General features: G+C 38.4%; 1 protein-coding gene across 2 annotated transcripts in view; it reads left to right on the forward strand.

Moving 5' to 3' along the window:
• Positions 1 to 5,105: 5,105 nt before the first annotated feature.
• The window catches only part of add3b (adducin 3 (gamma) b), a 30,898-nt gene continuing 14,450 nt past the window's right edge, over positions 5,106 to 21,553 (forward strand). The window contains exons 1-6 of one of the 2 annotated variants that reach the window (XM_056476912.1): positions 5,106 to 5,303; positions 7,687 to 7,927; positions 10,210 to 10,342; positions 12,891 to 13,042; positions 15,976 to 16,056; positions 16,680 to 16,829. In XM_056476912.1, coding sequence (XP_056332887.1) covers positions 7,706 to 7,927; positions 10,210 to 10,342; positions 12,891 to 13,042; positions 15,976 to 16,056; positions 16,680 to 16,829 — 738 coding nt within the window. In that variant the 5' untranslated portion in view covers positions 5,106 to 5,303; positions 7,687 to 7,705. The remainder of the gene's footprint in view (positions 5,304 to 7,686; positions 7,928 to 10,209; positions 10,343 to 12,890; positions 13,043 to 15,975; positions 16,057 to 16,679; positions 16,830 to 21,553) is intronic. The other variant, XM_056476911.1, reaches the window with a different exon arrangement.

Raw genomic sequence — 21,553 nt, forward strand, 5'->3', positions numbered from 1 at the left:
TTAATCATTTATTCCAGTTATTTTAAAGACTTTTCAGCTTCATTACTGTAGTCTTTAGAGTCACATGATCCATCAGAAATCACTCTAATATTAACTATTATATTAACTATAATTATTATTATTATTATTAATATTAAAAGCAATAATGACTGGAGTAATAATTTAATTTGAAACTACACACAATAAGAAAGCAGTTTTTTTAAAATGTTAATAAATATGTAACAATTGAAAAAGAATTTTACATTTAAAGTTTTTTTCCTTCAGAACAGTGTCCCCATTTTTCATACACACACAATTCCCAAAACTGCACTCACAAAATGCAGAATGCCTCACATTTCCTTCAAAATGTTGCACTGCATTCAAAATGCCATAAACACATGTCAGAATGAAGCATTTGCATCAAATGGCTAACTCTACTTTCAGAATATAACACTTTTGGATATAGCATGTCAACACTGTTGTTCTAAATCTAAAGCTCTTTGCTCTTTAGGTTTATATGTACATTTCAATACAATGTTCTACAGTAAACGTAATCTGCTGGGAGGGGGAACAGGTACACTGTAAACACTATTGCAATGAAAAAACAGAAAATATATTTTAAGGCAAACATCACTGTTGTATACAGTAGCATACAACAAACCCATAAACATACTGTAAAAATGTAAAAGAAAAAAAAACATATGTAAAGCAAAAGTATATTCTCCAGAATACAGTAAAGAACTTGTTTGTGTGGGGTCTCGGGGGAGAAGTGTCCATTTCTTGGAGAAGTGTCATGCAGGATTGGCCATCATACACTTTACAGAACCAGTATGAGGAAAAATGTTTCTATTCTTTTCTAAAGAAATTAAGCATATAGAAAAGGTGAATATGAGGGCAGGTAGAAAACTACAAATTGTGAATGGGTGGCAAACTAGATTTTTGTTTTTAACAGAACACCTATTTGACCTATTTACAAGCCTATACTACAGTAAAGCAGTGATTCGTTAGTGATCAGTAAAGAAATTAGCGTTTGCACATGTGAGGAGTGAGTGATCTGGTGGATAAGGGTAGCATTTTTATTGGTTGTGTTTGGAAAAGGAAAGCAAGTAGCTTCCTGTTAGATGTTTGTGTTTTAGGTAGAGAATTGTGTGTAGTATTTTGACAAAATATTTATTCAATTAAAAACGAAGTTCAAGACAAGAAATAGCTTATGATTTTGGAGATTTGAAGTTTTGTTTTGCATGTTCAATGAGATGTTTCAGAAATAGTGACATGAAAAGATTTTGTGAGTAGTTAGAAAAAAAAACTGTAATAAATGATGAACAGAATAATTTTCTTAAAAAAAATAAAATAAATAATAAAACTGACCCCAAACTTTTGACCGGTAATGTATATCCTTCACCCTAAAAACACAACACTGTACAATGCATAATTCAAAATAAGGGGAAAACGTGTGGGTGTAAAAACAATGTGCAGAATATTTTTGAATGTTCCCTTATTGCACCTTATTCATAATCATATTACAGTCTTCAGTGAAGAAAAATTCTTACATTACAGTCAAATTTTTTAAAAGCATTGCTGAATTTCAAACTGCCCATAAAAATGAGAAATAAATGAGACGTAAGTGACGTTGAATATGGCATGCTTGGTGGTTTTGCGTATGCTGATAGATGGTCGGATGAGTCTTAGTTTCAGATCCCAGATTGTAAGGACAGCATTTATTGTAAAGTAATAAATAAAATATAGATAAAAATTCATTTATTGTAAATATCATAAAAGCATGAATTAATCTTGCATTATATTGACAATTTAGGTTGCCGATGATGTGATGGATATGTTCTAGTCACACTTTTGGGCTCAACAGAAACAACTGAGCATTGTTTAAAATCCACAGCCTGTCCGAGAATAATTGCTGGCCATGTCCATCCCTTTAGGACTAGTAAACCCATCTTATCATGGTTTCTTCCAGAGGGATTACTCACATCACAAAGCTCAAATCATCGGATTGGTTTTTTGAACATTACAGTCAGTTCACTGAACTCAAATGTCCTCCACAGTCACCTGATCTCAATCCAATGTAGAACACATTTGGGATGTGCTGGAATGAAAGATTACATCAAGGCTGTGTAACCGACAAATCTGTAGCAAATGTGTGTTGCTATTTCTCAACATAAAAATAAAATTTTTATTAGGTATGTCTAATAGATCCCATTTTGCTTAAAGAACTCCCTTGTTGTGGTGCACTCAAAAAATGCTAACTGCTGCTCGTTCAAACTATCTGTTTAAAATGAGCTGAAACATTTTCTTGTCATTTATTTGGCTTTTATGTTTAGTCCACTTAAATTTGTAAACCATTAAGTTAACTTTAATCGTTTTGTGTTGGAACAACATGAAGGAATTGTGTTGGTCCAACTACTTGTTTAGGGAATTTGTAGTTCCCAGCATACTTTGTGTGGGATTGAATTAAGAGAGGGAAATGTTGACAATAAAAGTAATCTTAGGGGTTTACAGTTATTAGAATGATTTGTTAGAGTTTAATCTTAAGTTTGAAGATTTAGACGATTTTCATGGCTCAAAAATATCAATATCAAAATTTCATTTTTATGGCTCAAAAATAGTTCATTTAGGATAACTTCAAATAAAACTAAGAGACTTCAAACTGTATAACACATAATAGACATACATGATATTATCAGACCTTTGAGCTTAAGTTAAATAAAAATACAAATGTATTGGATAAAATCACATTGGACCAACTCAATTGCATTTAATTGTGTAAATAGTTTTTCTTTTAGTTTGTGCTAAACAAATGTATTGGATGTAAATCCTGCCCTTAATTAAATTAAGTTCATCCAATGAGTTATTTTTTTGAGTGAAGAAACGCACAGATGCTTCTCAAAGATTTTGATCCAAAAATATTATTAGAGAATAATTAATAATTCTTTTTAAAACAAATCTTAAGATAACTGCCAAACATATGATCGCATGTGAGACTTCTTTTTTTACTGTACACATAGATAATTTCTTTATTCATCTTTTTGAGTATCTTCAGGGACATTATTGAACACAATTTTTTTATTTAATCTAACACTCTTGTATCTGTCAAGACAAACTGACATTTGTATGTGAGAATTATTTTGAAGAATAACTATTCATTTTTATTTAGATGTTTGTTCACAGGTATTACAGTTTTTTCCAACTGCTTACACACAAAATCTTTTCTTGTCACATGATTTTTGAAACATCTCACTCAAAACGCAAAACTACACCTCAAATCTTCAAAACCAGAAGCTATTTCTCAGGCTTGAACTCAATTTTCAATTGCATAAAACACTTTTGTCAAAACTCTACACACAAATCTCTACCTAAAACACAACACTCTAACAGGAATCTACTTGCATTCCTTTTCCAAACACAACCAATCAAAACGCTATACTTATTCACAAAGTCGCACACACACGCTCCTCAAATGTGGAAACACTAATTTCTTAACTGATTACTAATCAATCACTGCTTTAGTCTAGTATAGGCCAAATGTGATGGGACACTGGGCTGTTCTGGTCCAAATAAAATGGTTTTCCACCCATCCACAATTTGTAGTTTTGTACTGTACCTACCCAATTTTGTCCTTTTCTAAAGCATAAATCCTAAATTCTAAAAGAATAGAGGAATTCTTCTGAGCCTAGTGGAGTAAAGTGTATGATGACCAATTCTATGCCCACATGACGCTTTTCAAGGCAATGGACGCTTCTCCCCCTCGAGACTCCCTTCACACACGATTGTATTTTTACTGTATTTTAAAGTACATAATTTTGCTTTACAAATGTTCTATTTTTTATTTATTTAGTTTTTACATTTTTACATACAGTATGTTTATGTTTTTATTCTATATACACCAGTAATGTTTGGTCTAAAGTATTTTCAGTTTTTTCATGTCATTGGATTTTACAGTGTACCTGTCCCCCCTCTCAGCAGATTACTGTCACTGTAGAACATTGTATTGAAATGTAGATAGAACCCTAAAGAGCAAAGAGCTTTCGATTTAGAACAACAGTTGTTTATTCAAACATTTATTGTTATGAAAGAAGTGTTTGCCATTTGATGCCAATGCTTCATTGCTTCATTCTGACGTGCGTTTATGACATTGTGAATGCAGTGTTACATTTTGAAGGGGATGTACGTGAGGCATTTTGCACCTTGTGTGTGCAGTTTTGAGAATTGTGTGTAGAGTTTAAAAAAAGGAGACACTGTTTTGATGTGTGTAAGCAGTTGGGAAAAACTGTTAAGTAATTAGAGTAATTATCCACATTCAAACACAGAAGGGGTCAGGATGGTCACAGAGCGTTGGTGTATGAGGGGTTAAATGGTTTACTGTTAGAACAATGCATGCTGGATGAAAAAGAACAGAACCAGTCATTAGATGTCAGATCCAGAAGGCTAAACTCAAGTTCAGAGCAGTTTCACTAAGATATGGTGTGTGTGTGCGCGCGCGTGTGTGTGCGTGCGTGCGTGTGTGTGTTAAAACAGGTCAGAGAAGACTTTAAAGATTAAAGATTTTAAAAGGATTTTCAGCATTTTGTCTTCTTATTTTATTCTTATACATTTAAGTTAGATCAAAAGTAGTTTGAGTACAATGTTGACTATATTTTAATGAGAAATAACTTTAAAGATTTCAATAAATTACCTGTGTATTATCGTTTACCTGTGTAGCAACAGGTAAATGATGTAAATATTCATTAAATCTTCACTCAAAAATGTGCATTCATTCTCGTAAATAAAACCAAACCCCCACGGTTAGTGCAAATCTTTGACATAAGTATAATAGGCTTGTAATGGGCAGTATGAAATATTTGATACACATGTCCGTTCTTTATAGATGTTTAAGTGTAAAACTGCAATAAAGTGGCCAAACAACCCAGCATCAGCAGAGCTGTATAAATGTGTTTGATGTCTAACATCTGGCTCGTATCTTGGCGTTTGTATAAACTCTCTCCGTGTATTTGGAAGATAAGGCTAAGGGAGGTCGTGCTGGTCCTGCCAAGGCGCGAGCATTAGTGGGCGGACAGGACTCGTCACGTGATCTCCCTCCAAGTTCCCACGCAAAACACTCACACATCCACGCGCGCTCCCGCATTCGCTGCGCGCTCACGGTCCTGATACTTGCGACAGAGTGCTGGGGCTCTAGAACCAAGAAACTGCGACTTGAGGGAAAATAATCTTGGAGGCATCTGATGTGCTGTTAAGTTGTCCTTTCTGAAGCAGAATCGGAGAGTTATGTTTTCTGCTGCAGTTTGGGAAACAAACTTAAGCTGAGGAAGAGAAAGGTGAGTAACCTATATTTATTTGCTTCTTTATTCTAAACTACTAGGCTTATGGTTTCTTTTGAATTTTAAAGAGACGCAGAATGTTTAGTAAAGTGCAACAACGCAGATTTTTTCGATTATTAATGATTATAAAATGCATCAAAAATGGTCATCGAAAGTGTGCTCGATAATTCTTATCTTTAAGGATGGAAAGTTGGTGAGTTAAATGTTTAACGTTGCATAACGTAGCAGCTACACAATGTTAGTAGCCTACATCAAAATCTGGTAAAATCCAAAACACCATTTCGGGGGGTTTAATGCATGCGCAATTTTTGCGAACTGTTATGGAGCGAGCTTATATGCGCGCAAAGAAAAAAAAAACTCGTGCGTCTTTGAAGCCCAAACATATTCTTGCCTGTTCATATCCCAAAATTATGTGCGCCGAAATGTGATGCTGCGCGCACCAATGGTGCCTATAAATTCTATCTAGATTGACAACTTCAGTTTTATAACACAGCAAATTACTTGAGGTCGGTAATGTTCACAAGATGCGCAATAACGAGGAAAACGCTACGTTTTTATGCAAAAGATTTAACTCACTTAAATTCAATACTTGCAGTATTTGTGCTGTTATGTGAAATCTATAGCAATTATTAAATGTAAATTATTTTTATACGTATTTTCCAGTGTAAAGCCACAAGAGGGTTCGTTTACTTCAGTTGGATTGTTTAGACACTTAAAGGGATAGTTCACCCAAAACTGAAAATTCTGTCATCATTTACTCACCCTTGTTCCAAACCTGTTTTGAGTTTCTTTCTTCTGTTGAACATAAAAGAAGGTGTGTATGACGGTATGATAACCTTGGATAAACATATCACGGTTTAACGGTTTCACTGTATTGTGATGACTCTTTTTAAATGTTTGGGTAAAAAACATCAACCTTTTATATGGGTAAAGTTGCTTTTATATATCGGATATTCAGAAATTCTCCTTAATAACATAATTTCAGAAAAGTATTCTTTGCAAATTCTAAATAGGGAAATCATATAAGCAGCCAATGACTATCAAAGTACAACATTGTTCACAGTCAATTAGATAATGCTAATGTTGTTTTGAAGTCATACTTGCACGCTAATTCCAATCGAATATTCAAAGTAGAGACTTCTAAATGAACGAATGTGCGAATATAAAACCAACTTTACCTCTATCAACCTTTTTACCCTTTGAACAAAATATATTTTATTTTGAGAAACATTTATAATTTGTTGGAACAGTAAACATGTCAGGCTAAAAATTCAAATGAACCATTCATTTCTGCTGTCTTCATTAGTTTCAAAAACACATTTAAAATGGCAATTTTGGAGATCTTTTCTCCTAAAGATACTGTTGTCCTAAAAATACATAAAAATAAAATAAAATTAAGTAAAACTTAAAATAAAGAAAGAATCCTACACATACCTTAGAAATGGTATAGCAGAAAATTTTGTCGGTTTTAAAACCTTCACTTTTCCAAACCACAGTAAACCTTGAAAATGGTTATCGTCCCATGCCTAGATTCAAAACAAGAATATACCATTATGCACAAGTCATCCACTATACTGAAATGGGCAAAGCCAGTCCACTGACGCTAGAGAATCATTTTCTGTAAATATGAAACCTACAAAGCTCAGCAGATGACTTTGTGAAGCTAGCAACCATACATTCCAAAACAAAGGTGTTTGCTAACACAACATAAAAAATTGCTTAGAGGTTTACGTAAAACACAAACCAACTCATTCTCTCGTGTAAAGGACCATCCAGTTCATTTGAGAATTTAACTCATCCTGGTGTTGACAACCAGGATGTTGTATAATTTTGGAAAACTGCATTTTACTGCGAGTGACGATGTTGACTGTTTCAAGATGGCAGACACGTCAACATGACTGAAGAATTTGAACATGGCATCTACAATTTTAATAGTCAATTTATAATTAACTGCCTATATTGTAATGTACCTTTGCCATCTGGGTGCCACTCTGGCAGATGTTACAACATGTTCTAGAGGTTTAAGCTCAGTTAAAACCAATTGAGATATAAATGAAGATGAGATGTTGGGGGTGGTGAAGTGATTTAGGGGCCATCAGGGTAAAAAAGGAGGGTCTTATATAGGTGAGAATTGTTCTCTGCAGGGTGCATGCAGATATGCATGAGTTATATAGGATGTCAGCTGGAGAGCAGATATGCAGGTGTGTGAGAGAGTTTGTGTATGTATGTGTTTGTGTGTGTTTACAGAATTCATTTGTAATCCAAAGTGTCCTGACCTTTTTGTATTCAAGCAGTAATTGTGAACACAGCTTCAAGTGGATGCGAAAAACGCTCAACCCACCCCTCTTCTCTCTCTCTCTCTCTCTCTCTCTCTCTCTAGCAGAAGGTTGTGTTTATGTATGAGTGAGACTGAGATTGTCAAGATGAACACGATCGATGAAGAGGGCGGTTTACGAACCCGCCCCCCATCCAGTCTAAATGTGAAGAAGTTCTACAGCGAAAACGCAGAAGAGGTCCAGTCCCCGGAGTCTTTGAGGGGCTGCGCTTTGTCACCCGACCTGAGGCAGGACTTCAACATGATGGAGCAGAGAAAGAGAGTCACACAGATTCTGCAGAGTCCAGTAAGACGTCACTCCCACACACACTCGCACCAAAGTGAGAATTCACATGCTCTCTCTTTCTCTCTCTCTATCTCTCTCTCTGTGCATTTAAAGAGGAGCCCACGCTTGTGTTTGATTGCATAACAGCCAACAAGTAGAGATCCGTTGCCATTAGTAACCATGCACAGATCAGAACTGGTGGAAATGAGGGAATTAATGTGAAAAAGCCAAAGTTATTTTTGTGTGTATCGTGTTTCTCATGCTTTAGATGAAGCTTACTTTCTTATCTGATTGTACCTTCATCTATTTTTAATGTCCATATTATGTGCAAAATTCAGAGATGTATAATTAACGAAACAGCGTGACGTCCATGCCCTGGTAGTGGCTAAATACACAGCAAACGCTTTCATAGTTTGCAGGCCTCGAGGCTTCGAGGTGGAATCTCACAGAAAATCATGTTAAAGTATAACATATGCCTGATTTGATTTTAGATTGAAATGTATATAAAGTGAATGTTAACTGGAACACATTCAGATGATCAAGTACAGATATTTAAGGACAATAAAAGTCTAACTGCATGTATGATGATTAAAAAAAACATCAAATGCTGGTTAATATACTGTAGATAAAGTATAGCATGCTTCACCGCAGGACATGTCACTTCCCAGAACGATTTCACACCAAAGGCAGACATGACTGGATCTTTTGTTTACTGAAATTCTCTTTTAAAGCCTGATTATTCAGTACCATGTTAGAATGAGCTATGAGCAAATCAGAAATGTCCTATATTTAAGAAAAGAATTTTCACACATGAACTCAATTTTACTCTTTCATGGGCAGTTGTGAGTTGTTAGGTTTATTTCAAAGCCTCTTGTGTTCATTAAATGTGTGTGCATTTAAAAAATGCTGAAAAAGTATTGGAATTTTAAAAACAGATTTTACATAGTTTTATGATACGGCATAGCAGAATTTACTCCGTTTTCAGTGTCACATGATCCTTGAGAAATTGTTATGCTGTAAGGATGAAAGAAGGGCTTGCTTTTAAAATTATTTTAATATTTTAATCTTAACCGTTATGTGCTGTTGGGGATGTTTTCATCCACTCTGGTGGGATTTTGTGTTTTAATTTGGCCAAGAATTTCTTTTAATTTAGATTTAATTTAATTTAATATGGGACAGAAAGTGAGAGAGAGAAAGAGTGTATATTTTCCCATAGTTTTAAAAAAACAGCAACAATAAATTGGTTAAAATTTGTTTCTCATTTATTTGCTTGGTCCTTGTGTAAGTAAGTAAGTATATAAGTAAGTAAGTAAAGGTTTATTTATTTAGCACCTTTTCAGACATTGAGTCACAAAGTGCTTTACAATAAGAGAAAACAAGTAAAAGAGCACATATCAATAAAAGAAAACATGCTAAAACATATTAAAACTGATTAAAAATCCAAACACAGAAACACTAATACTGTTAATTAAAAGCTTGACCAAAAAGGTGTGTCTTTAAATGCTTTTTAAAAAGTTCAACTGATCCCAGAGTTCTCAGTGCTTTCGGGAGAGAGTTCCAGAGCCGTGGGGCCACCACACAAAAGGCACGGTCACCTTTAGTCTTAAGACGAGTTCTGGGATTGGCTAAAAGGTCTTTGCCAGGAGACCTCAGAGACCGGCTACATAAGTGACTGCTTAAAAGATCTTGAATATACAGGGGTGCTTGATCATGCTGCACCCCTGTATATTCAAGATCTTTTAAACAGTCACTTATGGGTTTTGTTTTTTTTGCTGTTGTAAGCAGCAAGATCCTGCAAGAACCCAAATAATTAGGCAAAGTTATATAGAAGTGTAATGTCATCAAACCTGTTTGTAGTTTCCTGAAAATGACTGCATTCCTTACAGTGGTTGTTTACCAGTCAGAATCTAAATCATTAAACAGCCCTGTTGTACAGTACAGAAAAGAACCCTAACCACAACCCATTTGTGAAATATTTTGCATGAAAAACAATAATGTGTTTCAAATATATTCCACTTGATATTCTGTTAACGAATGCACATATTTAATCAGAATATATTTAGCTCAAAGTAGGGTGTTAAAGGTGCACACAGTGACATTTGCCAAACAATGTTGTCATTTGAAAGCACCAAAACAAACACACCCATAACCCAAGAAGACCACACCCCTTTCTAATAGCCTTGCTATAGTAATAAGCCACGCCCATTATTGCTGATTGGCTGTGTTTTAGGACTCTGTGGTCAAAAATGTCTTCAAATATTTCTTAGTGCACATATAATTGTGTGTGTGTGTGTGTGTTGCAGGATTTTAAAGAGGAGCTGGAGTGTATGGTAAAGGAGCAGAGCTCTAAAGGCAGCAACTCCAGTGGTTTACTCGGTCACATCGCCCACATCATCAGCAACACACTCAGCAACACTGGAGTGCACAGTCCCAGCAGTAAGTGCACATACACACACTTGTACAGCTATCTTAATAACTATCTTTATACCCCTACTAGGGCTGCACAATATATCGGTTTAGCATCGATATCGCAATGTGAACATCACATTACAGGGTCTGCAACATCAGTTCAGTTTAAGTTCAGTTCAGTTTGAGTTTAGTTATCCATTAGGACATTTGAGTGAGGATTATAGTTGACCAGGAACCACATAGTGAAGTTTAACCTTAAGTATTATAGTGTAAGGTTTTTTTTTTGCTTGTTTTCTTTGTTTTTAAGGCTTATTCCTTACAAAAAATAACTGCAGTAAACTGAAGTAAAACTGTAGTACTGCAGTACAACAGCAGTATATAGAAGTATAACTGCAGTAAAATTAACTGCAAAATTGCAATACAATAAAGTATAAACACAGTTCAAATACAGTATAATAAAGTTCAACAGCAGTATAAGTTGCAGTAAACTGGAGTAAAAACAAGTAAACTCTGTCTTTACTGCCCTTGTGCTGCTGTATATGCCAATGGTGTGGTAAGAACTGTAATGCACTTGTGCTCTAAAGAGTTTGTTCTTCAACATCTTCCAAGAATTTTTTTGTACTTTTTTAGGGATATTTTTTGGATTCAAGTAATTTTCTAATTAGAATTTTAAGAGTTTATTTGCAAAAACAAATAGTAACAAATAACTGCAGTGAACTAAACAGTACAACAGCAGTAGCGTATATACAAGGATACCTGTGGTATATTCAATGCAACTGCAAAATTGCAGTATAATGAAGTATAAACACAGTTCAACTACAAAGCAGTAAAGTTCAACAGCAGTAAAGTATGCAGTACAACTGAAGTAACATTAAATAAACAGGGCAATATAGTGATATGTTATATATTGCACTTAGATACATTAGTATTAACAGTGCACTTTAGCTTTATTATGTATTGCAGTATTGTAGATGTATTTCTGTAGTTAGTTATACCTAGGGCCAGACGGAATCTGCGGATGTTTTTTACTATTTCTGTGGAGAATTTTGGTAAAAATCTGCAGATTTCTGCAGTATTATTTTGGGAGTATCATAACTAAATCCTTAAAATATGAAATAAAAAGTAATATCTTTTTAACTTTTATTTAATGTTTAAAATGCAAATCCAATTAGATTCACTTTATTTGGTAAACAAAGCAAGTCTCTCATATAATATCTCTACTAAAAGACAGAAAATATTACTGTACACACTGCATTGTACATAAATCAGATGAACATTTTCATATTAGTCACTAATATTACTGAAATTAATAAAAAAAACCGAATAAATATAGATTTACACACATTTACTCAAGTAAATAAACAGAATCAATGATATGCTAAAAATCTGTGGAAAATTTGTGCGCGCAGATTCCGTGTGGGCCTAGTTATACTTCTGGAAAGTGCAATATAGCATATTGTGGTAGTACTTCAGAAATATAACTGAAGTATTGAAACCTTATTTGGAAACCATTGTCCACCAAGCAGGAAAAGTAGTAGTTGTAACGTTACAGCAGTTGTATACTAAAAGTACTTCAGTTGTATTGCAATAGCGGTATGGAAGTTGTACTGTAGTTCTTCAGTTGTATAGCAGTAGCAGTACTGCATTACAGTAGTAGTATCACTTCAGTACTATTGCAGCAGTTGTACTGTAGTAGTAATTCAGTTGAATTGCAGTAATTGTACTTCAGTTGTATTGCAGTAGATGTACTGCAGTTGGTTGTATTGTAGTACTTCAGTTGTATTGCAGTATTACTGGCATATAATTAAATAATGCAGTTTTTTTATGTCCAAAAACTGCACTTATCTAAAGTTGACTAAAACTGCAGTATTCCTTTAAAAACTGCTGTATTCTTAAAAAAAAAAACTGCAGTATTTTTTGTAAGGGATGACTACGAGATTTCTGTGTTTTCAAACCATTTGTGTTTAAGCATGTATAGCATTTGTAGTTTAATCAAAAAATAATTGTAGTTATTTTTTAGACAATGAAGACTATATTACATTTGATTAATTAATTTCTGCACCTGAATACAATTAGACTTTCCAGAAAATGCTATCTGTTTGATTTATGCAGATTATCTGTTCTACGAAATCATCCCAATTCATATAAAATTCATCTCGTGACATTATATTCAAATTGCAGAAAAACATCACAATGTCAGTTTTTTTTCCAATATGTGCAGCACCAACCCCTACATTAAACCAAAACTGTGTTAAATTTACAAAATACTTAATTCTGTGTGATTTATGAGCCATTTTCCTCATGGGGACCAAAAATAATGTCCCCACAAGGTCAAAATATACTGTTATTACTATACTAGTGGTGACATATGCTGCCAATAACATAAGTACAATAATATAACACACATGCGCCATGCACACACACTCATTGACACTTTATTCATTCACACTGCAGATTATTTGTTGTCTTGCTCAACAGATGGCAGGCATGTAATTCTGAATGGTTATCAGCTAGAAACACAGATAAAGCCCCATATTTGTTTTTGTTGAGTGCGTCGCTGTGTGCATGTTTCCAGGTACAGGGTCAATTAGTCCGGTGAATGATCTGTGTGGCATGGAGTGGTTTAACTGTTCCAAAGCTGAAAGGCAAGGCCGCTGTAAACTGGCCTGCTTATACCGTCTGCTGGACCTCTACGGACACACACACCTCCCAAATACATATATAACCGTGAGTACTGACATTCACTGCACACACACTGTTTTTCAGATCTGATCTAGGACTGACTGTGCTCGCTGTCATTTCACATGTAATAAGATCGAATGCCTTTGTTCGGAAAACATTGGTTGCCATAGTAATAGGCTTAAGTGACAGAACAATACAGAGACTACATAACAGATATTTGGGGGGAAAAAATCCAGGGAAACTCTAAATTCGACTTCTGTTCGGGTCTATCGTGACTTCTCTTAGTTTCTATCCTTATGTGAAGTGAATCTTTTTAAAGTTCACAAAAAAAATATATATATATATTCTAAATGCAAATTAGGTCAATTTCCATCAAGTGGAGGAGCAATGATTGTAGTCTGGGTAACCTAGGCAGCACGATGGCTCAGTGGTTAGCAATATTGGCACACAGCAAGAAGGTCACTGATTCGAGTCCCAGTTGGACCAGTTGACATTTTTGTGTGGAGTTTCGATTTTCCCCCACAGTCCAAAGACATGCGCTATAGGTGAATTGGATTAACTTAAATTGGCCATAGTGTGTGAGTGTGAATGTGAGAGTGTATGGGTGTTTCCCAGTACTGGGTTGTGGCTGGAAGGACATCCACTGCGTAAAACATATGATGGATAAGTTGGCGGTTCATTCCGCTGTGGTGACCCCTCATAAATAAGGGAGTAATGTGGATTGGTAACATTTCAGTCTCTCATCTATCATGTGAGGATTAACACTGTTGCCTCACAGCAAGAACGTCACCGGTTCTAGTTCTTTAACAGGCCGTCTGTCGTTTCGGTGTGAAGTTAGCATGTTCTTCCCATGGTCGCGTGGGTTTCCCCCAGGCGATCATTTTCTGTCATCAAGTTGGGAGTTCTCGAGTTCTACCTGAGCTCAAAGCTCCCCTCTCTCCCTGCAAACGGGAGGGAGCCCAGGGCTCAAGGACCTTTTGAGCTCAGGGCTCTCTCCCGGGACAGCATGCCAAACTTGCTTATAATCAATCATCAGCTAAGTGTGAACTGTAGAAGGGATTTTGATTTGAAATCTGCCATTTCCATCACTCGTTTCTCAGGCAATATTTCAAAATGCGCATTAAAAGGGTAATGGAATACCATCTAGTGATGCTGAATTTACTGCACGAAAAAACATTCATAGATATGCAAACCTTTGTTCATGTGAATGCTTTTTTTAAAATATATATTTATTGTTTTTAGCATGAGAATAATAAACAAACAAAAAAGTACAAAGGCCATTTCACAATACACAGACAGTCAGACACAACATAATACAATACCCTCCAGAAAGCATAAAAGAAAAAAACATTTATTAAATCTAAAAAATAAATAATCTACAGAGAAATGTGTAGGCTCCACAACTCGACATATGCCAAACCAATTCCACCTATGATGAGTTACAAGTCAGCATTACTGATATGACACATAAATGGATTCCAGATTTTAAAAAATATGTTTAGTTTGTTTGCCATCCCATATCGCATTTCTTCCATGGGCAACACATAATTTAAACTCCTAATCCAGGATTTAAAGACACAAACGTAATCTGACTTCCAATTTTGTAAATTTATTTTCTTTGCTAATATCATACACAAAGATACTGCCTGTGTGTATATTTATCTCCTATTTCTGAGGTGTCTCCAAAAATGCCCAATTTTGGCTCTGGTGACAGATCAATCCTAGATACTTCAGATATAAGTTTGTGTTAATGTTACATGAATGTGCAAATGAATGAATTAAGATAATTTTAGTCACACAATATAAATCATTCTTAATGCTAAAACAAAAATACAACAAAAATGCATCTACCATTCTAATTGAAACACTTTTTTTCCTAGATATAGATATAGGTAATATTAAGTTTGAATTTTTATTTATATATTTTGCTGATTAGACTACAAACAGATAAACAGATCTGAGTTAAATATGTCTGAACACTGTCTGCTCCTCATTTTAGTATATTCTGGTCAAATGCTGCCCACTTAAAAAGGAACAGGCCACCTGCATGGCACATTCTGTTTAAATGTGGATTTACATGAAATAGATTATACCACAATTATTAGATGAGGATAAAAAAAATGAATTCAAAAAGTGGTTTCCAAACAGTTGTACAGAAAACAATGTAAAACATGACTTGTAATAGTAATAGTGGTAGTAGTATGAAGTAATATTAATAACTTCTTTCCATCATAGAATCTGATTTTTAAATAAATGAGAAACTATGTGAATTATATAAACAGGTGATGGAGACATATTGAATTTTTTTATTTGCATTTTATTTGCACTTTCCTGATTTCTTTCAGGGTAGGTCTATTGCTGGGTTTTATTCATGGCCTTCATTTGTTCTTTCGATTTAATATAGCAAAATAAGCTTGAACATTTGATGAAAACATCATAAACACACATTCAAAAGATAAAAGGAAACAATTAAGCATAATACATATGACAAAGCGACTTTCCTTCCTTCACATAGCCACAACACTACTCTAATAGCCACAAAACTACACTGAGCGCTGTGGGATTGTATAAGAATCAGAACTAGTAAGTAAACTTTTGGGCTTCAAACCAAACTTGCGATTTCAGACAGCAAAGTTTAATAAATATCGTCTGGCAAGTGCAGTTGCATAAGAATTGGTGGCATTTTGTGAAAGCATTAAGTATTAAAGCCATCCAGTCATAATTGTTTTTTCCTAAGCATAACTGAAATATACAGTTCTTCTGACAGATACTTAGCTTACTCGCTGCTAAATCCCTCAAGCCAGTTGTCAGAAGCAGCCATGAAGATGTTGGAACTGGAGATTTCCAGCGCATCTGAAGTTCTTTTCTCTGTCTAATCCTTTCAGACCATGTTGAGCATAAACGAATTTAATACCAGAATTAAAATGTTCTTTTTCTCTGACTTTCTTTCAATCTCTTTTTTTCATTTTCTTCTTCAGCTTCGCATCAACAAAGAACAGGATCATATTCTTATTCTCCCCAAAGGATTGTCATTCTCTGAGGCCACAGCAGCCAGTCTGGTACACGCATCTCCTCACATATTAAAAATGAATTATGAAGTTAAAGGGCCCGTGAAATTAAAAAAAAGAAGTTTACATGTTTGTTTCAGTCTGTTAGTTTTAAGGATATCTATTAGCTATTGTGCTCCAAAACAGTGATAAAATTCACATTTAGAAAATATGAAACTAATATAAACATCTAAAGTTTGTAATTTACGCCTAAATCGATCAACATTCTTTTCCACGTCACCTCACACTTCAGTTTCTCATCAAACTTGACCAATCAAATGCTCTCTAGTATCTGACATGCCTCACCCCCTTCAAGGCACTTGTCATTTGCTTTTCGTTTGATGCGCTTGAGTTCAGCCGATCTCTCTGGCAGAGCTGTGATAAAAACAAAATGCTATTGGCTGTTGTTTTTTTTAAAGGGAGAAGCTACCCTTTGTCCCACCCTCTTACTTTTTCTGTTGAGATTAAGTCAAACATAAAATTAAAAAAATACACATTTCAAAAGAACTTCACGGGACCTTTAAAAACAATGTATAATTTTCAACAAAGCAAAAATACACCATTATATGTAATATTTGGAAGCAGACATTAAAAATCATGTTCACATTTTTCCTTGTACGTCATATTGTTCACAGGTGAAGGTGAATCTGATTGGTGAGGTGGTTGATCAAGGGGTGACTGCACTACCTGTGGATGTTTTAGGATTTAAACCGCATTCTGCCATATATTCTGCCAGACCGGATGTTAAATGTGTTATACATACATACACGCCAAATACAGCAGCAGTGAGTATATAATACATATGGTGGGTCTGATTTTTTCCAAATGGGATGGGAGCAGGGGCATCGCTAGACCCAATTTACTGGGGCACGTGCCCCAGTAAAAAACTCCAGTGGCCCAGTAAATGCATTGAGATATGATTTACTTCATATGCAAGTGTATTTATTAAGAGTGGTAATTCCGAAATATAGACGTTATTCTCTATGTGTAGCCGAACCAACGCTGGTGGAAGCAATGCAGTTTAATCAAAAAGCAAACTGACGCATCTCCGCGTGTGCGGAGCCACGCGCCTCAAGCATGTGCTACTCTTCTGCCGGTGCGAGTCCTGGTAGTTAACATGCGCACCAAAAAGCAGGCTATTTGCTGCTCACACGCTGCTCATGCGTTGTAAAACGGCATAACAGCCTTTTTTGGTTTGCAAGTGGACAAAACTACAGTTTAAACAATATTATGGTGATCTTACAAAGCATGCATCCTGATAGATTTTTTGATGTATGTGTTATGAAGCGGACAGGAGACAGAGGTAAGGAAACGTTAGGGTGTTTATTAAATGACAACAAGGAGCACATGAAGGATAGCCAGGAGGATCAGGAATGATGTTGGGGTCTTTTCCTCCGTGGCTGGGTAACAGGAATACACGAGGATGGATAGCACACACCAGATACAGCTGACAGAGGATGACACAGACTTGGAAGGACTGGAAGACAGGACGATTCGGGTGGACCAGGAAGACTAGGAGGAATACAAAGAGAACAGGTAAGTAAAGCGTTTGTTTTAGCTGAGGATGACTACGCTGAGTGGTCGCTCAGTTGTCCGCTTTCGTCGAGACGAGCCCGGACAATGAGCGACTGGAGTGCTGTGCTTTTATCTGGTGCTCGTGAATGTGATGCAGCTGTGTGCTCATTAGAAGTCAGGTGATGGTGATCTTCGTGAGTGGGGATCGTGAGAGCCTGACCAATCCGTGACAGTACCCCCCTCCCCAGGGCCCGCTCCTGAGGGCCGACACCTCCGACGCCGTGGTGGTCTCCCTCTGCCTCTAGGCGCTGGGAACTCAGGGTGGCTCTCATGAAACTCCACCATGAGACTAGGATCGAGAATATCAGCTCTGGGAACCCATGTCCTTTCTTCGGGGCCGTACCCTTCCCAGTCCACCAGGTACTCCAACTGGCCACCACGACGTCGGGAACGCAAGATCTCCTTCACTGCGTAGACGGCTCCTTCTTCTAGGAGCAGTGGAGGAGGGGGTTCCTCTTCGTGGTCAGGCTCTGTGGAGGGAAGAACAGGATCGTGATAGGGTTTCAGGAGTGATACGTGGAATGTAGGGTGAATACGGTAGTGAGAGGGTAATTGTAGTTTGTAGGTGACGGGGTTAACCTGTTCCACGATGGTGAAGGGACCAACAAATCGGGGACTTAACTTGCGAGAGGGCAGTCGCATGCGTATGTCCCGGGTGGATAGCCACACCTTTTGTCCGGGTGTGTATCTGGGTTCTTCAGACCTTCTTCTATCGGCGGTTACCTTGCTTCGACGGACTGCCCTCTGCAGATGTTGATGAGCCTCGTCCCAGACTCTCTCGCTCTCCCGGAACCAGTGATCCACTGCGGGGACATCAGATGGTTCGCCATCCCAGGGAAAGAGCGGTGGTTGGAAGCCCAGGACGCACTGGAATGGCGTGAGTCCGGTGGAGGGTTGCCGCAGTGAATTTTGGGCATATTCTGCCCAGCCCAAATACTGGCTCCAGGAGCTCTGGTGACCACTGCAGAAGGTCCTCAGGAACCGTCCCACCTCCTGAATCTTCCTCTCTGTCTGCCCGTTGGTTTGGGGATGATATCCAGAAGAGAGGCTGACGGCCACACCTAGGAGCTTGAAGAAGGCTTTCCATAGACGTGAGATGAACTGTGGACCTCTGTCCGACACAATATCTTCTGGAATACCAAATGACCTGAAGACTTGATTAAAGATATTGTCGGCTGTTTCAAAGGCTGTGGGAAGACCTTTCAGAGGGATTAGTTTGACAAACTTTGAGAATCTATCTACGATGACTAGAATACAGGTATTACCTTCTGACGAGGGGAGGTCAGTGATAAAGTCCACTCCTAGGTGTGACCAGGGACGGTTCGGAATCGGCAAGGGATGGAGCTTTCCAGCGGGTAGATGACGTGGGCTCTTGGATTGGGCACAGTCCTTACAGCCCTGAACATATTGCCTCACATCCCTTGCCATGTTTGGCCACCAGAATCGTTGGGATACTAGCGAGAGAGTATTGTTGATCCCTGGATGTCCAGTGCCTAGCGAGGTATGTAAGGAGTGGATCAGATCTACCCGGTGTTCAGGTGGTATGAACTGCCGATGAGGAGGGCATCCCGGCGGAGCAGGGGCTTCCGGAGTGGCAACGACTGGAGGAGCGTTCCAGGTGATCGGACAAATGGAGATGTGTTCGGGAAGAATCTTCGTTGGGAGTTCTTCATGATCGTGATGCTCGTGTAAACGAGAGAGAGCGTCTGCTCTTAGATTCTTGGGTCCTGGACGATAGGAAATGGAGAAATCAAAACGTGAGAAGAAAAGTGACCATCTGGCTTGACGTGGACATAGTCTCTTGGCCTCTTTGATATATTGGAGGTTTTTGTGATCTGTGATCACCTGGAACGGATGTTTGGCTCCCTCCAACCAGTGACGCCACTCCTCCAAGGCTAGCTTGATTGCTAGAAGCTCCCTGTCTCCTATGCTGTAATTCTGCTCCGCCGGGCTCAACTTCCGAGAGAAATAGGCACAGGGATGCAGTCGGGGCGGTGTATCATGATGTTGGGATAATACTGCCCCGACGCCGGTGGTGGATGCGTCCACTTCCACCACGAAAGGAAGATTTGGGTCAGGATGAGTCAGGAGTGGGGCCCTTGTGAACTCCTTCTTAAGAAGGCGGAAGGCTGCGGCTGCTTCTTTGGTCCACTCCAGTCCTTTGGGTTTACCCTTGAGGAGATTAGTGAGAGGTGATGTAATCCTGCTGTAGTCCTTGATAAACCGTCTATAAAAGTTAGCAAACCCAAGAAACCTCTGGAGCTCCTTAATGGAAGTGGGTTCTGACCAGGATAGAACAGCCTCAATTTTCTTCCCATCCATACGTATACCGGTTTGGTCAATGATGTATCCCAAGAAATGAATCGACTTCTGGTGGAATGAGCATTTCTCCGCTTTGAGGTAGAGGTGATGTTCTCTCAATGTGTGTAGGACCTCCGCAACGTGTTGGCGATGTTCGGCCTCACTCCGGGAGTAAATGAGGATGTCATCTATGTACACTATTACAAAGTGGTGAAGAAACTCCCGGAGGACTTCATGAATGAAGTTTTGGAATACGGAGGGGGCGTTGACCAGACCGTAAGGCATGACCTCATATTCATAGTGGCCAGTAGGGGTCACGAATGCTGTCTTCCATTGGTCCCCCTCACGTATTCTTATCAGATTATACGCGCTGCGGAGGTCCAATTTAGTGAAGACTTTAGCTTCTCGGAGCTGTTCCAAAGCGGCTGGTACCAGAGGAAGGGGATATCGGTATTTTACTGTACCGTTATTTAGGACCCTGTAGTCGATGCATGGACGCAGCCCTCCGTCCTTCTTGGCCACAAAGAAGAAGCTTGAGGCGGCTGGTGATTTTGAGTGACGTATGTACCCCTGACTCAGAGCCTCCCTTATGTAATCTTCCATTGCCTGATTCTCTGGAAGCGAGAGCGGGTAGATCCTACCTCTTGGCAACTGGGCATCTGGAACTAGGTCGATCGCGCAGTCCCATGGCCGATGCGGCGGTAGCTGGGAAGCTCTCTTGGGGCAGAAGACATCATGAAAGGAGCTGTACTCCTTAGGAATGTGGATAGACTGCTTCTCAGGAGGACTCTCGACCGATGTTGTAAACAAAGAAATGGGGTTCCGACCTTGAAGAGGGAGATTTGGAAAACAGGTAGGTGTACATCCAGATCCCCATTTCTTTATCTCTCCTGTGCCCCAAGAGATGATGGGATCGTGCTTCACCAGCCACGGGCGCCCTAGAATGATGTCCATATTTGCACCCTCCAGAACCAGAAATTGAATCCTCTCTTGATGTAACAACCCCACTTGAAGAAGGATGTCTTCGCATTGTCGATGGATACGGGTCGAAGATCGAGTGCACTGGGTTATCGGTTGTATCTGGTATATATGCGAGGACGCCTCAGTACGTAGGTGGAGTTGACGACAGAGGGATTGGGAGATGAAGTTCCCTGCTGACCCGGAGTCGATGAGGGCTGTGACAAGGAGAGAAATAGAGGCAGTAGTTATTTGTACGGTGGTAGTAAGTGGTTTACATTGTTCAATATTCGTACTGAATACACTCACTGAAGTCCGAATGGGACGAAGGGGACACTCCATACGGGTGTGTCCACTGACACCGCAGTATAGACACAGACCCCGGGTCAGCCTCCTCTGTCGTTCCGCTGATGTCAGTCTTCCAGACTCTATTATCATGGGTTCTGGTTCTGGAGAGGCTGTTGACTCAGGCGATTGGAGGAGTGCAGACGAGGGGGTGATGGTGTCCTGTTGATAGGAACGGAGACGATCGGAACATCGGAGAGAATGTTGGATGAATCTCTCCAGACCCATAGTATCATCTAATGTGGCCAGCTGGATTCGGAGAGTGGGTTCCAAGCCGAGCCGGTACGTGGTCAACAACGATCTCTCATTCCATCCACTTGCAGCTGCTAGA

This window comes from Danio aesculapii, chromosome 17 (genome assembly GCF_903798145.1).
Source record: "Danio aesculapii chromosome 17, fDanAes4.1, whole genome shotgun sequence".
Classification (NCBI taxonomy): Eukaryota; Metazoa; Chordata; class Actinopteri; order Cypriniformes; family Danionidae; genus Danio; species Danio aesculapii.